The 19,244-nt window shown below is 42.8% G+C and overlaps 1 protein-coding gene across 2 annotated transcripts; it reads right to left on the bottom strand.

Annotated features, from left to right (window-relative positions):
- Positions 1–53: 53 nt before the first annotated feature.
- LOC103756116 (nuclear prelamin A recognition factor) lies at positions 54–19,206 on the bottom strand. 2 transcript variants are annotated; one of them, XR_001920745.2, is made up of 11 exons: positions 18,925–19,206; positions 17,995–18,138; positions 16,225–16,357; positions 14,603–14,737; positions 10,271–10,389; positions 9,335–9,464; positions 8,650–8,722; positions 5,564–5,701; positions 4,881–5,038; positions 3,625–4,344; positions 54–378 (listed from the first exon to the last, which is right to left on the bottom strand). XR_001920745.2 is itself a non-coding variant. In XM_008922133.3 (10 exons), exons 1-10 carry the CDS (start codon positions 19,087–19,089, stop codon positions 4,103–4,105), a joined length of 1,437 nt encoding a protein of 478 aa, XP_008920381.2. In that variant the 5' UTR covers positions 19,090–19,206; the 3' UTR covers positions 2,212–4,102. The 2 variants fall into 2 exon arrangements, 1 of the variants encoding a protein (XP_008920381.2); XM_008922133.3 differs by lacking the exon at positions 54–378 and having other exon boundaries at positions 2,212–4,344.
- Positions 19,207–19,244: the final 38 nt, after the last annotated feature.

Below are 19,244 nucleotides of genomic sequence, written 5' to 3' on the forward strand. Positions count from 1 at the left end.
TTGGGGGGAGGAAAAAAAGGCGTTTACACTGTGGAAAACTTGCCTTTCAGTAGGTGAATGTGCTGAATTTGGACGTTGTTTTTCAGCTGCACCCAAGTACTCACTTGGAAAATGGGGGCAGGAATGCCGTGGTTTTAGAGCAGGGATGATGTCACAGATGGAACTGTGCACAGTTTAAATGGGTATTCCCAGTGCTTTGCTGACACACACCCTCAGTGTTTGCTTTTCATTTCCAGGGTTGCTCAGGACACCAGAACACCATCTCCCCTCCTGCAAACCTCTCCTCACTAGTCACTGGTTTACACAGCAACAGGAACATCCCTGCTCTGTGCCAGCAGCTCCTCTTCCTCTGGCCAAGGTAACCCTTCTGTACTGTCCCTTGAAAAGAAAGCACAGGACACCTTCAGATCAATTTATTATTTAGTGGAAGTTCAGGTCCCAGCTGCTCAAGGGAACATATGGAAATGTTTGCTCAGTTTGTTACATTTTCACCCAACCCATCGATGAAAAATCCCTTGTCTGTGTCAGGGCTAATTTTCATCCTTCCCTCAGCTGTTTGTTGGATCAGGCCACACACAAATAAGGATTTTATTGTTCCTTGTGCACCAGTGTTTTAATTAACTCTCTACAGTAACTTCAGTGTAATTAGTCAGCCCTCACAGACTGGTTTCATCCTTCTCCCCAGGCACCAGAGCTTTATAGCCATAGAGGCTTGTCTGCCTTGCAGTGATTCAGTATATTAATTTACAATTCTAGAGAGCAGATTACCATTTCCCACAGCAATCTGGCAACTTTCTCCTTCCATTTATGAGAGTTGGAGGTGTAGCTGTGACCCAGCACTATTGGTGCCACAGACATGCTCAGCACTCCAGACAAGTGTGAAACCAGGTGTACTGAGACTTTTTATGGGATGAGATGGAATCAGTGCAGAATTAAGCATCAGGATTTATTCAGGACAGTTCATGGTCATGCTCCATTTGTAAACAAAGCACTGAAATTTGGGTAACAGAACATTGTCCAGATGCAGCCCAGCTGAGACTGCTGCATATGGATATATCCTTGACTGTCAGGGAAGCACAGCCCCTGTGACTGAGCACAGGGCACACACTCCTGGGGCTGAGGGAAACCTCCTGCTCAAGGCAAAGGGACCTCACAACACCCTGGAACAGCCTCAGAGTACAGAACTACAACCCAGGCATCCAGCACTTGATGTGCTCGAGTCAAGAACACCCAAGACAATTCCCAAATTAATTAAGCATTTCCAGTTCCCTTCCCAGAATCCCTCCAGTTCAGAATTTTCTAAAAAGCCTCTAGAGACAAGACTGTCTCAGCAGAACATTCAAGGCAGAGGTGAAGCACTATGGCTGTGGCCACACCAGGAGCTTTTCCCCTTGCTGAAAAGGCAGGAGCAATGGAAATTATTGGCTGCCAAAAATTAATCAGGGAATTAAATAGTGCTGTATTTTCAGAAGTGTGGCTGGAACATGTGTTGTCAACAGTAACACTTTCCAACTACAGGTTTAAAAGACAGAATCAAACCTTAGGCAAGTGTTTCACTATATATGAAGCTGTAATGAGGTTTTCTGATACCTGAAATTTCAATGAAAACAGGTGGAGGGGGAAAGAAAAAAATTTTCTTTCCTTTTCAACTAGCACTATAAAGAAAAGGGCTTATGTTTTACTCCAAAAAGTCTTATAAAAAAAAGCTAACCAAAATAAAAGACAAGTCTCAGTTACTTAGGTCACTAATGATAATACAAACATTCCATGTAGCCACTACAAGCTCAGTTAGATGCCCTCCTTGTCTTTAAAAAGAATTCTGCAGCAGCCAAATAATCAACAGCCCTTCACACTGTGACCTCAAGGGGTTAAAACACTGGAGCAGATGGAAGAAATGGTGGATTCAACTGAAATAGTTTATTTCATACACTGAGCCACAGATTTCCTGGGAGCAGGGCACAGATTTCCTTCCCCCCCTGACCAGCCCATTCCTGGGGGTCCCCCAGTGGCACAGGGAGTGAGGCCCTTCAGTGCAACAGCCAAACACAGAGGCCAGAGTGCCACCCACCCCTGAGGAGGATTTGTCACCTTGCACAAACAGTTCAGGGGGCTCCTTTCAGAACAAGGCAGCTCTCGTGTCATTTAGTGAAGATTTCACACTTTTTCATACCACTTCACCCAGTATATGCACATAAAAAAATAAGCACACTGTACAAAGAGCAGAAGCCATATAATTTAAACATGCATCCAGCTACAAACCATATATACAGAGAAACAGGCCTATACAAACAGAACAGGACACCTTAGTACATGATAATTCTGTTGGAGTTTCTGGAGGAAATCGTGGCAGATAAAGAAAATCAGACTGAAGGAGGTGGATGTTGCTTCTAAAAGAAATCTGTTCCCAAATGTCATGCAACACCCCAGCTTTCTCTAGCAGACATTTGTCACAGTTCCAGCTACACACACAGGTCTTCCCACGACTTCTGGCCTCCCTTCCTGTACAGAGGTAGATTTCTGGTGATGTTCTGATATTGCACCACGTAAGTACCACGTTTTTATTACAAGGGACAACTGGGGCTAATTCATGGGGATAATCTCATGGTGTGCATTCAGGTAGTGCACTAATCAAATCCATCTGCACTTGAAAGAAAACATCCCTCCAAGTGCAATGGTTTCTTGTTTAGGTGGAGGCTGCAATTATTAACAGCTTCACATTAAGAGAACTATTTCTTGTCATCAGGGTGACACTTGAGTGTCTCTCTCCTTTTCAGCCAATGCCAGGACTTGCACTGCCTTCCCTGCTGCTTTATCCCATCCACTGGGTTCAGGTGAAATGTGGATTTCAAACACACACAGGTTTTTGCAGGATTAGACCTTCCTCACACATGCTCTTGTAATATTGAATGTACAAGAAGATTAATTCAAACTGCATGAAATGATTAAAAAAGCCCATCCACCCTTTCAGGCTGGACAAGGAAAGGTGGAACTTTGCTAGTTTCAAACAGCCATTAATGGTGAACAGATTGGATGTTACCAGGAAAATCTGAGGAAGTCTGGCAGGAGTTTAATTTTCTTTTGTCCATCACATTCTTGAACAACCCTCTGACAACTCAGGACACTGCAGACAAGCTTGCATGCCAAGAGCACTTTACAGTGTCTGTTAAATGAAACCTCTACAGCATACTTAGAAAAATAAGTGCACCAAAATTCATGATGCTGATGTATCTTAACTCTGATGAGTTCACAAGCATTGCTCAGGACTTTTTTCTCAGAGGCACCCCAGGAAGTTATTTTTTGCAGAAGTCTGTCAACATGGGAGACAAATGAAAGAACAATCTGGGCATGTTTCACTCTCAGAGAGAAGCCAAGCAGCACCACCACTCCTGGCTGCAAGCTTTGAAGACAACTTAAAGTAAGTTCTCTTTTTTTACCAACCAACCAACCTATTTGGAGCTATTTTAAACGAACCAGTCAGCATTAGCTTCCCAGGTTCAGTTTCTGTGAAGCATCCTGTGACATTACATCAGGAAGGAATGGTGGCTAGTTTGGAACTGAGTATTTTTTTGCTGAATTACAGATACAAGGCATATAGAAATTCATTACATCTCTTCATATACTCACTTGTCCTTTTAAAGGGCTTTTTCCTTAGCCAGACAAGTAAATCCCAAGTTACTTCACACCAACTGCAACAATACTGAAATTCCTGTGGACTGTTCTCCTGTGATGACAGGGATTGCACACCTAGGAGTAGGAGTAAAATCATCTCACCCTCTTGGAGGAGCCCATGCTGTGAAGTGAATGGAATGCTTCACTCCAGGGAGTAACTTCTTCAGGAATTACACTCCCAAAGGGCTTCTGGACCTTGCGAGATCACGTTTTTGAATGAAGAAATCCATGAAACGACACACAGTAAAAGTTAAATGACAGTGGCAGGAACCAGAGCTTTTGGAGACTTCTGTGGTTTTGCAAAGCAGTGGTTCTTCCCCAGGAACAGTCCCCAGCTGGGCAGTGCCTCACTCACCCTGGCTGGTGCTCCGTGGTTGCATAGAGGGTCCCCGTGGTGACCCCAGAGCTCAGCACAGCTCTGCCCTGTCATCTGTTACCACTTGATGTCCAAACTGCTCGTGCTTTGATTCACTGCACTGTATGTGGTGTGCAAAGTCTCCTGGGCCTTCTTGGAGTCCATGCCCTCCAGCCAGTCCTGGTACACCTTCTGTACATGCAGGTTGGTTTCTGGCAGCCGGACGGGAACGGCAGCGTACACCTCCTCCATCTGGGCAAGCAGGGCTCTGTCTGGCTTGCCATCCTCAGTCTGGGCCTGGCCTTTGCCATTTAGGCACCCTTAGGGGAAAAAAAAAGGAACAAAAAAGCTGCAAGGGTGATGAGGTTTGATATGAGGAGAAATTTTAACTCAAAATTCGTTTTTCACACTTGGCTTTACATAAACTGCCCCCAGTGCTGTTACAATTTGTATTTACCTAAAGTGACTCTGATATCAACATCATCTTAATGGAAATGAGGTTTCCATATCAACAATCTTTCCCTGCCTTCTCTGTGGTTTTATGATCCTAATTATCTTATCTCTTCTTGTCCTTGACAACGACCATTTCAGGGGATTTCCTCTGAGGTTTGGAAGTGCCAGCACTGACTGATAGGTCAGAAGAGAGCCAGAAACACTGGGGCTAATTTTGGAAAACCCAATCAATTCCTGAGCCAACCCACAACCTGTAACTGGTGTTCTGGACCCTTCATTAAATAATGAGATTTTAGATTATTAAGAAGGGAATTAGGAAGGAATGAAGTGCTTGCCTTAGGGCAGCTTTCTTTTGAGATTCAAGACGTGCACAGAGCGTTTGGGGATCCACAATTATTCTTACCTCCTGGGCAGGCAAGGACTTCTACAAAATGGTACAAAAACTTTCCTTTTTTCAACTTCAGGACCATGTTTTGGATATTTCTAAAGCCATAAGCTGCTGCAAAGCGCAGCACTGTCTCCCCATCCTTCTCAAGGGTAACTTCTTGGAAGTCCTTGTTCCTGTCAAAACACACAGAGAATATTTTAACCCCCTGTGTTCCCAGAGGAGCAATCCAACTGTGCCAGTTTGTATTCAGATGCTCTAAAGAGAACAGAACAGGTGTAACAGTAAGATCAAGGTGAACTCTTCCAGTTTCTAAACTGTGTTAGGCAGAAATTGGGGTGTAACTCAAAGTAGAATTATACCTAATTTTTTAAGTGTGGTTAAGCTATCAATTAAATGAATGCTGTCACAGACTTACAGGTTTATAACATGTAACTGCCTATCAGCCAAAGGGCAGTAACTGCATTCACTGCAGCACCAACTAAACCAGGGGAGGTTCAGACTGGACTTCAGCAACCCTTTCCTTACCAAAAGGGTGGTCAGACCCTGGAACAGAATCCCCCAGAGAGCTGGTTAATTTTGGTCAGCCCAAATTCCTCAGACAGTTGCTCTGGATGATCATTGTAGGTCCCTTGCAACTGAAAATATTCTGTTCCAACTAGCCAGTCCTACATAACAAGGATACAAAACTCTTGACTTACTTTAATGCTTTGTAGGTGATTTCCTTGACATCCATGCCAAAAAGCTCCTTTGCAGCATGTTTAAAAATGTGCTCCAGGTAACCATCAGACCTCTTCCCATCGTGCCTTACTACCTCTCCCTCCTTTATGTCAGCAAACCTTAGAAGAAAACAGAAAGGAAGATCAACTCTGAAATTCCATTCCTTCCCTTCAGTCAAGCAGTATGTTTTTCTCTATCTCCCCCACCAAAAAGTGTTTTGTAGCACTAAGTAAGAACACATTAACATTTTTATTACGGCTTAAATAATGTTAACTGGTCAGGACAGCAGTAAGATTGTGAAAAAAAATAAATAAAATATATATAAAATAAAGGCTGTAGGGCTTTCCATGTTCAAGCAACAGTAATTCATAAGAATGCACATTCAGCACAGCCTAAATATTTGGTTAACAGCCATTCACTGCTCAGGAGACATTTTTTGGAAAATATTTAAATAAAATTTAAATAAGTAGTTTTTTGTGAGAATATAAAGTTACAAGTCTTTGCTGACAGACAATTCTCCTGCTCCAGGAGCTGTTTGTCACAGTCTATAACAGTGTGTCAACAGAACACTGAACTGGTACAGCTGCAACCAGGTTAGAACAGTGTACCTTGAAACAAGTGCTGTGCTCTAGCTCAGGGAAGGCAGTGAGAGCTCCTGTCCAAGGCCATGGCCTTCTCCTGGAGCTTCACCTCTGCCCCAGTTGGGAGCAGCTCTGCTGAGCCCACGTGACTGCAGGAGGGGCTGTGCTGGGACACTGCTGGGGATCCCAAAGCTGCAGCTCTGGGGGCTCCTGTTCCCTTCTGGCAGAGGAGGAATCCACGTGGGGTGTGGGAATGCCACTCCAGGAGGAGACACTGGTCTGATCAGCAGGCAGGCAGATGATGTGCTTTGCTCTCCATGTAACAGCCCCTCTGGGTGTAGTCTCCTTCCCTTCTCCCAGAACACCCAGAGTGCCCTTCCCTGGCACTGGCAGCTCCTGCCTGAGCTGATCCCAGCCCAGAGCTCGGCCACAGAGCCCAGGTGAGAGTTACCACAGCAAACACAAAGTTATTACACTTAATAAGTACTTTTTTAAATAAGTACTAAATCACTGAAAAGCTCAGATATGTCTATCCCCTCCATGCCACACCAGTGCAGCTACTGAAGAACTACTGCAGCTTATGGTTGGTTTTTTGGGGTTGTTTTCTTTTTTTGACAACCTCAGGTGATTTTGTTTCATGGTGTTTCACCCAGCTTTTGCCAAATGCTGTTTGCTGGAGCTACACAAATGAGTTAAGAACTCAAACACAAGTTACTTTATCCATGGAACTTTTTAACACCAAGCACTTCATCACAAATTGCTGCTGTGCTGGGACTTATTTTAAGAAGAGTCCAAGTTATTTAAATTTCTCCGCAAGATCTATTTTTAAGACCCCAGAAGAGCAAAAATTTATGTCATCAGGTCTCTCAGCCTGAATCAGTATTATCAGATTAATCCTTTGAAAAGCTAACATTATCTTCTAACATAAATTGGGGTCATTTGGTCTGTTCAGCCTGGGGAAGAGGAGATTGAGGGGAGACTCATCGGGGTCTGCAGCTCCTGCAAGGGGCAGTGGGGGGGCAACATCCATCTCTGCTCCCTCTGACCAGTGACAGGACCCAGGGAATGGCTGGAGCTGTGTCAGGGAAGGGTTGGGTGATCTCAGGAAAAGGTTCTTCCCCCAGAGGGTGGTTGGGCACTGAACAGGCTCCCCAGGGCAGTGGGCACAGCACCAAGGCTGCCAGAGCTCAAGGACAGAGCTGTCAGGGACAGGGTGGGATTGCTGGGGTGTCCTGGGTAGGGCCAGGGGTTGGACTTGATCCCTTCCAACTAGTGGGTCCCTTCCAACTCAGGAGATTCTGTAGTTCTATAAACTGAGCTAATAAACCAGGTATATTCTGGATAACAGCTTGTTCTTTCATTGGACAGGCTGATACAGAATTAAGTGACTGTCTCTATGTGATTATGCCTGCAAGAGCTTTATTCCTGGAATTCTCATTGTGTGACAGTTCCTGGTAGAAGCAATGACAGGAGCTGCACCACAAACACAGCTCTGAACATGTTCCCACTGTACCACTCCAATTCCTCCACTCTAGACAAGATCCAAGCAGGATATTAACTGGAACTGAAAAGGATTTTTCCAAACTTACAGAGCTTTCTATTTTCTGCAAGAAAGCATGTTTACTGCTCCACTACCACCCCTTTGGAAAGATACCAAGGAACATCTGTCACACTTGAACAAAGATCAGGGAGAGCAGCCTCTGTAACTAAGCCTGAGAATTAACCACCAGGCACAGTGCTCCCTGAGCCAGGCATATGGGGTGTAAACAAAACCTCTTCAGTGCTTTGTGTGCTTCTCATCCACAGCACAGTTCAGTCTGAGCTAATCTGGAAAAACTAACTGCTGTCCTCAGTACAAAAACCAGTTAATTACCATTTCCTGAAAGGGTGCTGCTTCTAGCAGTTCTCATGAGCATATTGGGGAAGTGGAAATTCACTGTGAAGGAGAGGGGAGCACAGAGCAGATGGTCAAGCCCACGACTGTGTCCCTGCAGCTTTGTGTGAGGCACATCAGCCTGCTGGGCTTCACTCAAGATCAAGCACAGGATTGTTCTGAACGGGGTCAACACCCCCAGACAGTCACATTTACCAGCAAGGCATGAGCTCAGCACAGTCAAATCTAATATTACTGCCTTAAAATAAAAATAAGGAGCTACACAAATCTTCAAAAGTCATAAATTTTAAAGGAGTTACTATATAGCATATAATCTGAGGTAATGACCCTTTTGTGTTTAGACAGCATATACAGTTTTATATTATCTGTTTCATATTACTTTTATATATAGCAATGAACATCTAAGACAACACTTCTGTGGTTTTGGCCACCACATAAAGGATGAAGCTGTGGGATATTTAGGCTTTGATGCAGGTTTTTTTCTTTAAAAAGAAAAAACATTCTCCTGAGCAGTTTTACATTGATGCTGAATGTGCTCCAAGGTGTCATTTATGATCAAAATAAGGAAACAATCCACAACAAAGCTACTTACAAACTATCTACAGCTACTTCAGGCACATCTTTCATAGACACATTTTTCTGTTCCATTATTTGGACAATTTCACCTGTAGGAAAACATGAGACATTTTACTTTCAACATAAAGTACAACACCCATGCTGTGCCTGTTTTAGAGATCAGTGTCCCAACACCTGCTCAGTCACATTCTCCAGCTCTTCCCAGAGTCAGTTCCCTCCAATAACTTGAGAAGCCTGACACTTCCAGCCCCAAAGAAAAGGGCCTTCAGAATTGCCCAAACTTTGCTTAAATCCTTAGCCTTCATGGTAGGGCAAATTTGGAAGGTGTCTCTACACTGCAGGATGTGTAGTTTGGACATTAAGGCTAAAGACATGAATTTGGAGTGTTACAAATAATCCCAGTGGAGATTAAATAATGACCACAGACAAGCCAGATAATCATTTTAAATATAGATTTGCATAACTTTTACCTTCCTCGAGAGGCTGACAGAAGGAAATACCTGATATGTCAGATGAATAGCAACTTAGAAGGAAAGTATCCCCTTCACAGTCCCACAAAAACAGACGTACTTATTTTTAAGCAGAGAAAAGCCAACCTTAGGACTAAAGCAGACCTGAAAAAAGCTAAGTCTGACATGAAGGCTATGCTAAAACTGGTGATTCACTTATATATTTATAGATGGTAAGTTTAAAGATGTAACCTGATGTCAGGACACAATCAACTTCTGATGAATTATACAAGGCAGTGTAGAAATCTTCCCGCAAGGCTTCCAGCTTTTTGTCATAACAAGGCGCCACAACTACATGGAAAATTTTATCAGGAGACAAGTTCTGTGGGACACAGAAGGGAGCACAAGTGAACTCCTTGAAGAGCAAAAGACAGCTTGAAGGATGACAAGGACAGAAATAGTGTCATAAACCCCATGCAGGCAATACCAGGAATCAGCCCCTACTCATTACATTTAGAGGCTGCCACACACAGGTAATGATTTGCCAGAAGTCACAAAGCATCAGCAACAGACTTCCAAAGTCTGTCTTCTGGCTGGAACTCCTACTTATACCTTCACACCACGTTTTCTGTAGCTTTTGATTACCTTAGAAAATGAATACAGTTCAGGAGTTCTGGTTTCCAGCTGTCACTCATTTATGTCTCTCTATTTCTGTATCCATGTGCAGACAGCAACAGTTTCCTACAGACTGTGGCTACAGTTCCATGTAAGTGGGATATGTAAAGAACAGCAGCTTTTTCAACATACAAACTTGAGAGGATACAAAGATTTGTTTCTAGGATACAGTGCTTTTATTGATCCCAGATAACAGGGCAATTTCCACATGTCTCTCCTCTGCTCCTATTTTGGCTGTGCTGTAGAACAGCACAAGAAACCCTTTAGCTGCCATGGGTTTAATTTTATCCTTAAATATCTAAAGCCCTGTTGCCCTGAGAGTGCAAGGATTGCACTGCATGAACTGAGGTTCTTTGCACATTCTTCCCATCGTGGCACTTGTGTAGCAGCAGAGCACTATTTATTTTACAAGGACAAATAATAACTAACATCTGTATTTCAGTATTAAAACCCACTAGCCCAACTTTTCTATTTAGAAGAGTATAATGGTAAAAATAAATGGGAGTTATTTACCTGCTGCCTGGCAAAGTAGCCCTTCACTAGGGAGCCCATGATCTGCTGGGGAGACTTTGCAGTGCAAATGTGAGAGGTCACCAGGTTGGTGAGCACCCTTTCAGCATATCGGATCCAACCTGGAGAGACAGGAAATCACAGTCAGAGAGAGAAGTGGCCCAGAAGCACAGCTCACAGAACAGCTCCTAAAAATTCTGACCCCTTCACAGTAGGTAGGACATTTCTGTGCAGGGTGAGGGGAAATGCAGGAAAATTCAAGGCTCTGTTAATAATGCTTTAATCGATAATTCACTGTCTCATTAACTCTAGACCTACAGGGCTCTGTGAACTTCATGCCCTGTTACACCCTTCCTAGTGCACAGATTTAACAAAGCAGAAAGAACAGGACCCCAACTAACAAAGAGTAACTTGACCTTCTAGCCCTCAGCCCTCGGATCACCTCATACTACAACAAATGCACTGTTTGGCTGCTTAACTGCAACCTGCTGTTTCCTGAGATTCAATATCCATCCCCCAGCTCGCCCCCCCGGAACACAAGAGTCACATGAAGGCATTATCACAAGATGCACATGGATTAAGCCTGGAAAAAATGGCTTCTTTTACTATTGCTGGAGTAGCCACACCTTCAGGAACACCCACACACTCAACCACACACAGAGGAATGAACTGAAATCTCTGTGTGCAACATTCTGTCCTTAGTTACCCAAGAACCCCCCTCCCTCTCACCAGACTCCTTCACTCAGCATGTCAGCTCAGGCAAGCTGTGGATATTCACACCATTCCCAATATCCAGAGCTGTTGTATTATTCCCCACCTTCCAAAACAGAACTGGCAAATCAAGGTATTTAGAGTGTGCAATTCTTTCTTAGGCACTTTCTTAGGCTCTTACTGGAAATCACAGCCCAGAATCTTTCACAGCAAGGGTTTGGAGCTTTTTTTCATCTACATGACACCTAAACTGTGCAGGAGATTTAGGCCCAGCCTTCCAGGGAAGTGTGTTGCTTTTGGTGCTAAGAAATGGTGAGAAATATCACACTTAAGTATTTTATCTTCAAGCAAATTAGTGTTTACATAAGAGAAAAACTGTTGTGCAGTACGTGCTGCCCAGGAAGGGTAAAACCTGTACCTTAATTTTTAATCTTGGAATTACCACTTATGTAAAAAAACACTTGGTAATGTTTAAGTCAGAACAGCAGCACAAAGCTGGGATCCAAGTGGTGTTCAGCTGTTTGCAGAGTAGTTTTCCCAGTGTTATAAAATTTTACTGATGAAAATGAGAATGTGAAAGTATTAGAAAAACCCGAGGATCCTCCAGCTGTTTAAATATTCCCAATTCTTGCTGAAATACAGATAGTGGTCTCCATGGAAAATCTCAAAGACACACACCATCTTCAACAACCATTCATTTCTGCTGTAAGAAAAGCTGAGGACCAGATTTACATGTCAGGACTGTGCTGAATTGCCAGACTCTGAACAGAAGGTTTGCCTCGTGTCCACCTTCAACTGTACCTGCAACAAAGGACTTAATTCCTTGGTGTTTGGTAAAAGGCTGTATTACATTCTGCAGCATAGGTACATCCTACTGCTCAAAGGGCCTTAGTCTCAAGTGCTGTCCAAAGAGAACAACTGCTTCAAACCAAAGAAGGACAGTTTAAAAACCACTCTGCCTTGTACTTGCCATTACTCACCCCAGCACTCCTGCTATGAATTCTTAAAACTGGAATGTTTCAGCTGTTGCAGTCATGAGCTGTAAGGACATTTCACTGAATCCCAAGAGATTTCTGACAGGTATTGCCCAAAGTAATTTCTGAAGTTGTTTCTGTCCTTGCAGCAGATGGAACAAGTGTCTCAGAGTTGCAGCTCCTGATGCCCATCAGTCCCTGGCTGACTGACAGGCAGCCTTGGTGAGGGGCACAGGGGTTGCTCTGCCCTGCACACACACACTGCTGTTCCTGCCTGCTCATCCCAGGGCTCAGTTCCAGAGCCCCAGGCACAGGAAGCCTCAGATACCCCATTCTTCCATCAGGGTGCACCTGCACCCACCCAGACCTACCCCCTCCACAAATTCATTCGGATTCTCAGCCATTTGCTGGCTTGTGTTGGCATCAAAGAGCAAGAAACCCCTACAAATCAACACATAATTTCTTGTAGAGGTACTTCAGAGCACATATTTTTAGTGGTTATTGTGAGAAGGTCACAAAGATAGATGCCATAAATGTATCTGTACATCTTTAGGAAGGGCAAGAAAACTAAGAAAACTTTTGCTCCTGTAAAACCCCATCCCTGAAAAAGGCAATTAGTTGACTGGGACAAAAGCATCTGAATCCTCAATAGTTATGTTCTTCCTACTGCTGCTGCAAATCCCAACCCCTTGGCTTTTCTGGGAGCACACAGAGGTTGGCAATGCATTAAAAACTGGCTGTTTCCAAAACGTGCTGCCTGTTGCTGACCAGCCTGGTACACTGAGGAACACAAGTGATTACCTGTACTATCAGTAGTTACACTGTTGTACTTTAAACAAGAAACAAAACCATCAGCTCACTTTCTCCTTTGGGAGCAGCAGGAGGTGAACAATTAAGAGAGGGACACTAATGCACCTTTTTATCAGGTTCTGGGCCCTCTGGGCTCTGCTCTTTGCTCATGGCAGATGTTCCACACCAGGCTGCTGCACAGGGTGATAGGGCTGAGCAGGGTCACAGCCCAAGATAAACAAGAGCAAAAAGCAGTTCTGCTTGAGTTCACATTGACCTTCTGTCTACTGAAATGTATAAAAAACATCTTGTGATAAACACAGTAAACAGCATTTCTGGGACAAATTTATGTAATCTGAGGGTAGAGAGGGGAAGGAGAATAAGGAACAGAAAATGCCCTCAGACAATTAAGGTCAGTACACATGATGAACTTTAAAGATGACTAGTCATGATTTTCGCTTTCTCTAAGTGCTGTCAGAGAAACACACCACGTTTTCAAAATGGTTTTACAGTGATATTCTGGCTCAGTTTCCCAGAAAAGGAAAGCACCCATGCTCTGCTGACATCTGTACAGAGGGCTGACACCACAACCTGCACTGAAACCAGAAACTATTTTGTGTGGGCCACAAAAGGACAAGAAAAGTGCTCCGTTAATTATTTTAAAATATTTCCAGTAAGAGCAGCAGATAACTGAGCTCTCTTTCTAGATGAAGAAAATCAAAATTCTCAGAAGTTCTAAAAGAAATCCTCAGGTCCTGAATTTTACAGAAACCATGCACAACCTAATTAATGGGGGGTGTTTCAACTTCACAGGTTTCACATGAAAAAAAAGCAGTATATAGTGTGCCTGCTCCTGAAGATAAGAGGTTACACTAAGATAGCAGTAAGAAGAAAACACTTTTCCTCCTAGTATATATATGTAGTACCTAAAGCATAACCCAGATACTTCAACCACAGAACAAACAGAGTATTAAATTATTAAATATAATTCAAACAGTAGTATTTAAACTTTAAATCAATGACAACAGCAGATTCTGGGCATTACCAACTGCAACTCTCACTCACTCTCTCATCACTAACATTTCTTTAACCACTGCAAGCCACTTGAGTTATTTCAGAGTTAGCAAGAAATATTTTGGTATTTTTATCAGCCTTCTGAAAAGGAAAACCATTAATTTTAGGGGAGAGTTGTGGGGGATGTTAGGCAAAGGAGTTACTTCTACCTCTTTTTTGATACTTCTTTTTTAGGAAGGTGACTTTTAGACAGAAATGGTGGTGTGTTAACAAATGGAAAAAATAAGCAGTGACTGAATGTTCTGCATATATTCAGTTGGGATAAGTGCAGGTTCTGTTCATACAGAACACGTTCTCAGGTGCAAAACTCCCAAAGTAAAACATTTAGTGAGTCAAGGCTGTGACATTTCATGTGAGAATTACTTTCTGAGTGTCAGACATGACCATCTCACAGTCATTACAAGGAATGTCACCTGCTACTTTCCCCCCCAGGCTTAAGTGGCAAGTTCAAAACTTGGCTTAGGATAAGAGAGGTTGTGGTTTAATCCTATCAAAGTTCCTTAAAGGTTCTTTCCAATAAGGAAATGCCCCATTAAACTGTGTGGTCTGAACACCCAAGCAGCAGCCACTAACTTCTCCATTCCAGTTCTGATTCTCAATTCCAGGCACTGAGGATGACCAGTGACACTGGGAACAAGTACTGTGTGCTTGGTATCCCTCAGAAGCAAACCAAAAATGCCTTTAAGTTGTGTAAAGCTCCCAAATGAAGCCACTCTTTCCTTAGTTCCTTGGGAGTTGCAGTGAGACCAGGCTGAAGGGCAGGAAGGATGGAGAAATGAGTTCTCACCAGGGCAGGCAGAGGCAAACATTGGTAAGGCATGTTCCTCCTGGTTCCTCCGTTGGTACCGCTGCACAAATTCCCTCTGGCTCTCCAGGATACTGAAATCTGCAGCTATAGTGGTGTCAAATACATAATGCACCCCTGGGGAAGCAAGCAGAAAGGAACAGGGAATGGTGCATCTCTCAGAGTTCCAGGCCTATGGAAAATCTTGGAGGATCAATGAGTATGTTCTTTCCCCGCTCCAAATTTTTAGAAAATAAATGAAAGCCATACACTGAAAAACTTATCTTCTATGTCATGAATTTAAAAGGACCAGCAGCTTGCTAATGCTGCAAGCAACACTTCAAATAGTTCTCTGCCTCCTTCAGAGGAGTTTGCCATTCAGCATCTATTGCTTTTGGTTTAATTGAGGGGGATTTCATGACTCCAGGGTGACTCACAGTGACTCTTGTAAAGGAGTGTTCTTTTCAAGACATGTTGAAGTCACATATCATTATCCACAAAAAAAATACATCCAGTTATATCTCCCATTGCTGAATTTGTCTGCAGAGGTACAGGAGCATATCACCAACACTGCAGAGACCTGCTGTCTGCTTATTTAGCAACACACTCCCTGTAAGCCTACGTAACACTGAGCACATCCCCACATTGATAATGAACATGTTCTGAGAAAACTGGGCCCCTCCACAACTTGGCAGTGCTTTTAGATGAAGAAAATATACTGGGTACAAAGATGCATCATACAAACTAAGAAAAATGAATATGTATATATATATGGAAACACTCTATAGGTTTATTACTGTCCTTTTTTTCTTCCTTCTCTCAAGTAAATGAAAAAAAAAATTCCAAACTTATATACAGCATAATGAAGAAAGGAAATACAGCTTTAACATAAAATAGGCAGATACAACAGTTCTTGCATTTAATTTCAAATTACAGGGAAAAAACAGAACTGGGAGTCTTGTGGAGATTTAATGCGTCAAAAGGACTAGAAGGAATTTAGGGTAAGAATTCCCTCCTCCCTCAAGTTACAAAATACAGGGAAATCTTAGTGAAGGTCATGAGCAAATCCTCCCTGATTTCTTGATAGTGGAGGCTTTGGAGCCAGCTCTACAATGTCCTTCTATTCCATGACCTTTACTGGAACAGGGAATGTCTCCAATCCATGTGTGACACTGCTCTGTGTCACTGGTGCCCCGCTGGAACATCACAGAGCGAGGAGTTCAAACTCTGAACTAAGTTGTGCAATGACTGCACAACAAAATATCATGGCATAGAGTCCCAGAATGGTTTGGGTTGGAAGAGACCTTAAAGATCATCAGTCCCACCCCCTGCCATGGGCAGGGACACCTTCCACTGTCCCAGGTTGCTCCAAGCCCCATCCAACCTGGCCTTGGACACTCCCAGGGATGGGGCAGCCACAGCTTCTCTGGGCAACCTGTGCCAGGGCCTCTCCACCCTCATTTCTTCCTACTATCTAATCTAAATCTCCCCTCTTTCACTCCATGGTCAAAAGCCCCTCTCCAGCTCTCTTTAGCCCCTTCAGGTACTGGAAGGCTACTGAGAAAGCAAAAAACCTAAAACAATCCCCCCTTTCTGCTCCACCACCATAAAAACCCCAAACTTACCAAGACTTTTGAGGAAACCACAGAGTCTCTTGGCTGCTTCATTCACAGAGAGGTTGAATTTAGCAGCAAAATAAGGCAATGACTGAGGGCATATAGACACTGCCAACACTTTGTGTTTTGAGGTATCACATTTCTGGTAAAAAAGAAAAAAAAAGATATGTCATTACAACAGGGTAAGGCTCCTTGCTTTCCCTGCCTTTTCCTCTCCTGGAGTTATTCCTTAGTGTCTTATGCTCCAGTGGGCCATATCATTACAAGCTCTGTGAAACAACCACCAAGTTGGGGCAGGACAGGGTGTTCCTCTGATTCTGTCAGTGTTTAATCATCTGTAGATGTTGCTTTTATATAATCCATCTGTCCTCTAGGAATTCTTTGGTTGGTCTTCACATGGCATAAGAAAAATTAAGAGGCATTCAGCACCCATGATGTTCTACAATATGAAAGATTCTAGCAAATATGCAAAAAGTTTTATGTTTAAATATTAAGTAAACTGATGTTTACAGAAGCAGGTGTATTTGAAGCTGTAAATCCAACCCAGCAAATTACAGATCTGATTGTTTGTTAAGGCTCCTGTGTCTTTATCACTTAAGTTGCTGAGGGAAAGTGGCAAGATGGGACCCTCAACAAACCAGGGTTTGTAGGCACTGAGGAACCCTTTGAAAATACCCTGGGTGGTGTGGAACTGTACAGCTCTGATGGTTGTGGCATTTAGGTGAAGACAAATCTTGTGTTTTAGCAGGGTCATTTTCCACACCAGTGGAACCTTGGACTGTGCCACAGACAAGTTTCACCCTGCAAAGGTCAGAGACCACAGTCTGTACTTACATGCTGTGTACTGACCTCCCAAGGACAGCTCACAACTCAGAGCTCACAGCTGAGCCTCTGGCTCACTATCCTCCTTTGGACCCTTGAAGTTTGATAAAGGTAAATGGCTGCCTCCCTATTGGACAATTCAGGCTCTCTTAATGTGACCCAAAAGATTATTTTTCCCCCCTTTTCTTAATTTTTTTCATGTATGACATCATCATACTGTATGGAGAATTGAACTCCTAAGAAAATTTAAGTACTGTGTAGTGAATCCTCTTAATTATGACACTTATATACAGATCAAGAAAAAGCTTCAATTCTGGTAGCTTTGGCACACCAAGTAAGGACACAGAAGTCTGGGGCAGAACTAAAATAATTAATTCAGTATCAAGTCCTAAAAATCTGAGCACAGTACTTAGCAACTAGCTTCCAGAAAAAAAAAAAAAGTCAGCAGAAAATAAGACAGCAATAGAACACTTCTAAGTTTTGCTAAGAATTTGGACAAAAAATTCTGTTCCAAATATAGTCAGGTCATATATATATTAAAGACAATTCTACTTTCAATAAGATGTCTTCCTAACTTTATGTTATGTGGATACAGTGGCACCAACCCCACCCCGAACAGTCCTAGTAATAAAGGTAGGAATATCTATAAATATTGAACTACAAGACTAATTTGTTAGTACAGTAATGAGGGAGTTACATTTCAAATAAATTTTCCTTCTGCAGGTGCAGTAACTTCCTTCCAGCATTTAGGTTAAATGCTGTGACCTCACATCTCTAGTGCAAAATGATTTTAAGTACTTTATCATTCATCTCGCTTCAAGTTTTCACTTCCTCTTTGGAAAAAGCATATATTGACAAATCTTCACATTATCTGCCTTGGGAAACCAAGCTGCTTAGTCATTCTGTAACTGCCTCCTCCTCCCAGAAAACTGTGTGCTATTGTTTGGGTCACTTTACCTTATTAAGGTTGAGAACACGAAAGAACTCCTTCTGATTCTGTTGGAAAACTCTGGCTCCTTCTTCCGATGTCATACAACTGTCACAAGCTAAGCAGTCGCTAAGGAGTATTTTAGCATTAGCCAGTGTATCAAACTCATTTTTCTGGGGGGGAAAAAAAGTAAACCAGTATTTAATAACAATGAAATGATTTTCAAGACCTCTGCAATGAGCCAGCTGAAGGGCAAACATGCTCTCACTGGTTTAAAAGAAGACAACCCATGACATTTGTGTAACATCCAAGGGAACTTACAGGTAATCAAAATAATTTGTTCCATCCCTTCCATGACTCTGCTCTTGCTATTACTTTGAAACTGCAACATGTTTAAGTGCAAACAGAGATCTAAATTTAGCCCCTAATCCACGTTCTAGTAACTTCATTTGCACTGCACTGCAGAGCTGACAGTCCCCATCAACTCACCGAGACACTGAGAAAACTTTTACCTGAACTATCAAACCTCTTTAAGCAGATGCCCCTCTAACAGCAAGATGGCTTGGGCTTTGTACCATGAGGTAAAACAGAACACAGTCCTACAACTGCATTGAACATATACTGTGAGATCAAGAGCATCATACATCTGCTATGACAACCATTGGCAGCTCACCAAGAAGAAAGAAACTTAGATATAAAGACATTTTGTGCCCTTTTACTATCAAAACTCCTCTCGAGTTCTGTGTCTGTTTTAAAGATTTTTGATACTCAAAATGGGCTTTTATCTCACCTTTTGAAAAGATTTTTCATTCTCTACAAGAGCTCAAAATTGCTTACAACTGCTTGTTGATTATTGTTATGTTTAGGACTTGAAAGTTGTCTCCTTATAACCTCCCTTGGGGTAGCAACAACAAAAGAATACAAATAGAGCATATTACAGTTTGTAGAAGGAGCATTACCTCTTCAAAGCCATCGTCTGAACTCAATGCATCAACAGATGTGCTTTGTGTATCATCATTTTTCTGTTTTTTACTGCATTCCTGAAACAAAACAGAAAATGCAGGGATCATGCCAAGCCCGTTCACCGTTCTGCGAGCACACCTTCGCAGAACTGTCTGTACCATTAACCACTAATGGTACGTTACTTCACAGCGTTCTGGCAGCGTTCCTTCTGCCCCTTCACACGCAGGGCCTTGTGTTCCAAGTGCAATTGCTGCGATGGAACCACCCGTGGTCCATCAGTTCTGGAGTTCTGGGCGGTCCGTGAGCGCCGGGGGCT

This window comes from Manacus vitellinus, unplaced genomic scaffold (genome assembly GCF_001715985.3).
Source record: "Manacus vitellinus isolate BGI_N305 unplaced genomic scaffold, ASM171598v3 scaffold_24_pilon, whole genome shotgun sequence".
Lineage (NCBI taxonomy): Eukaryota > Metazoa > Chordata > Aves > Passeriformes > Pipridae > Manacus > Manacus vitellinus.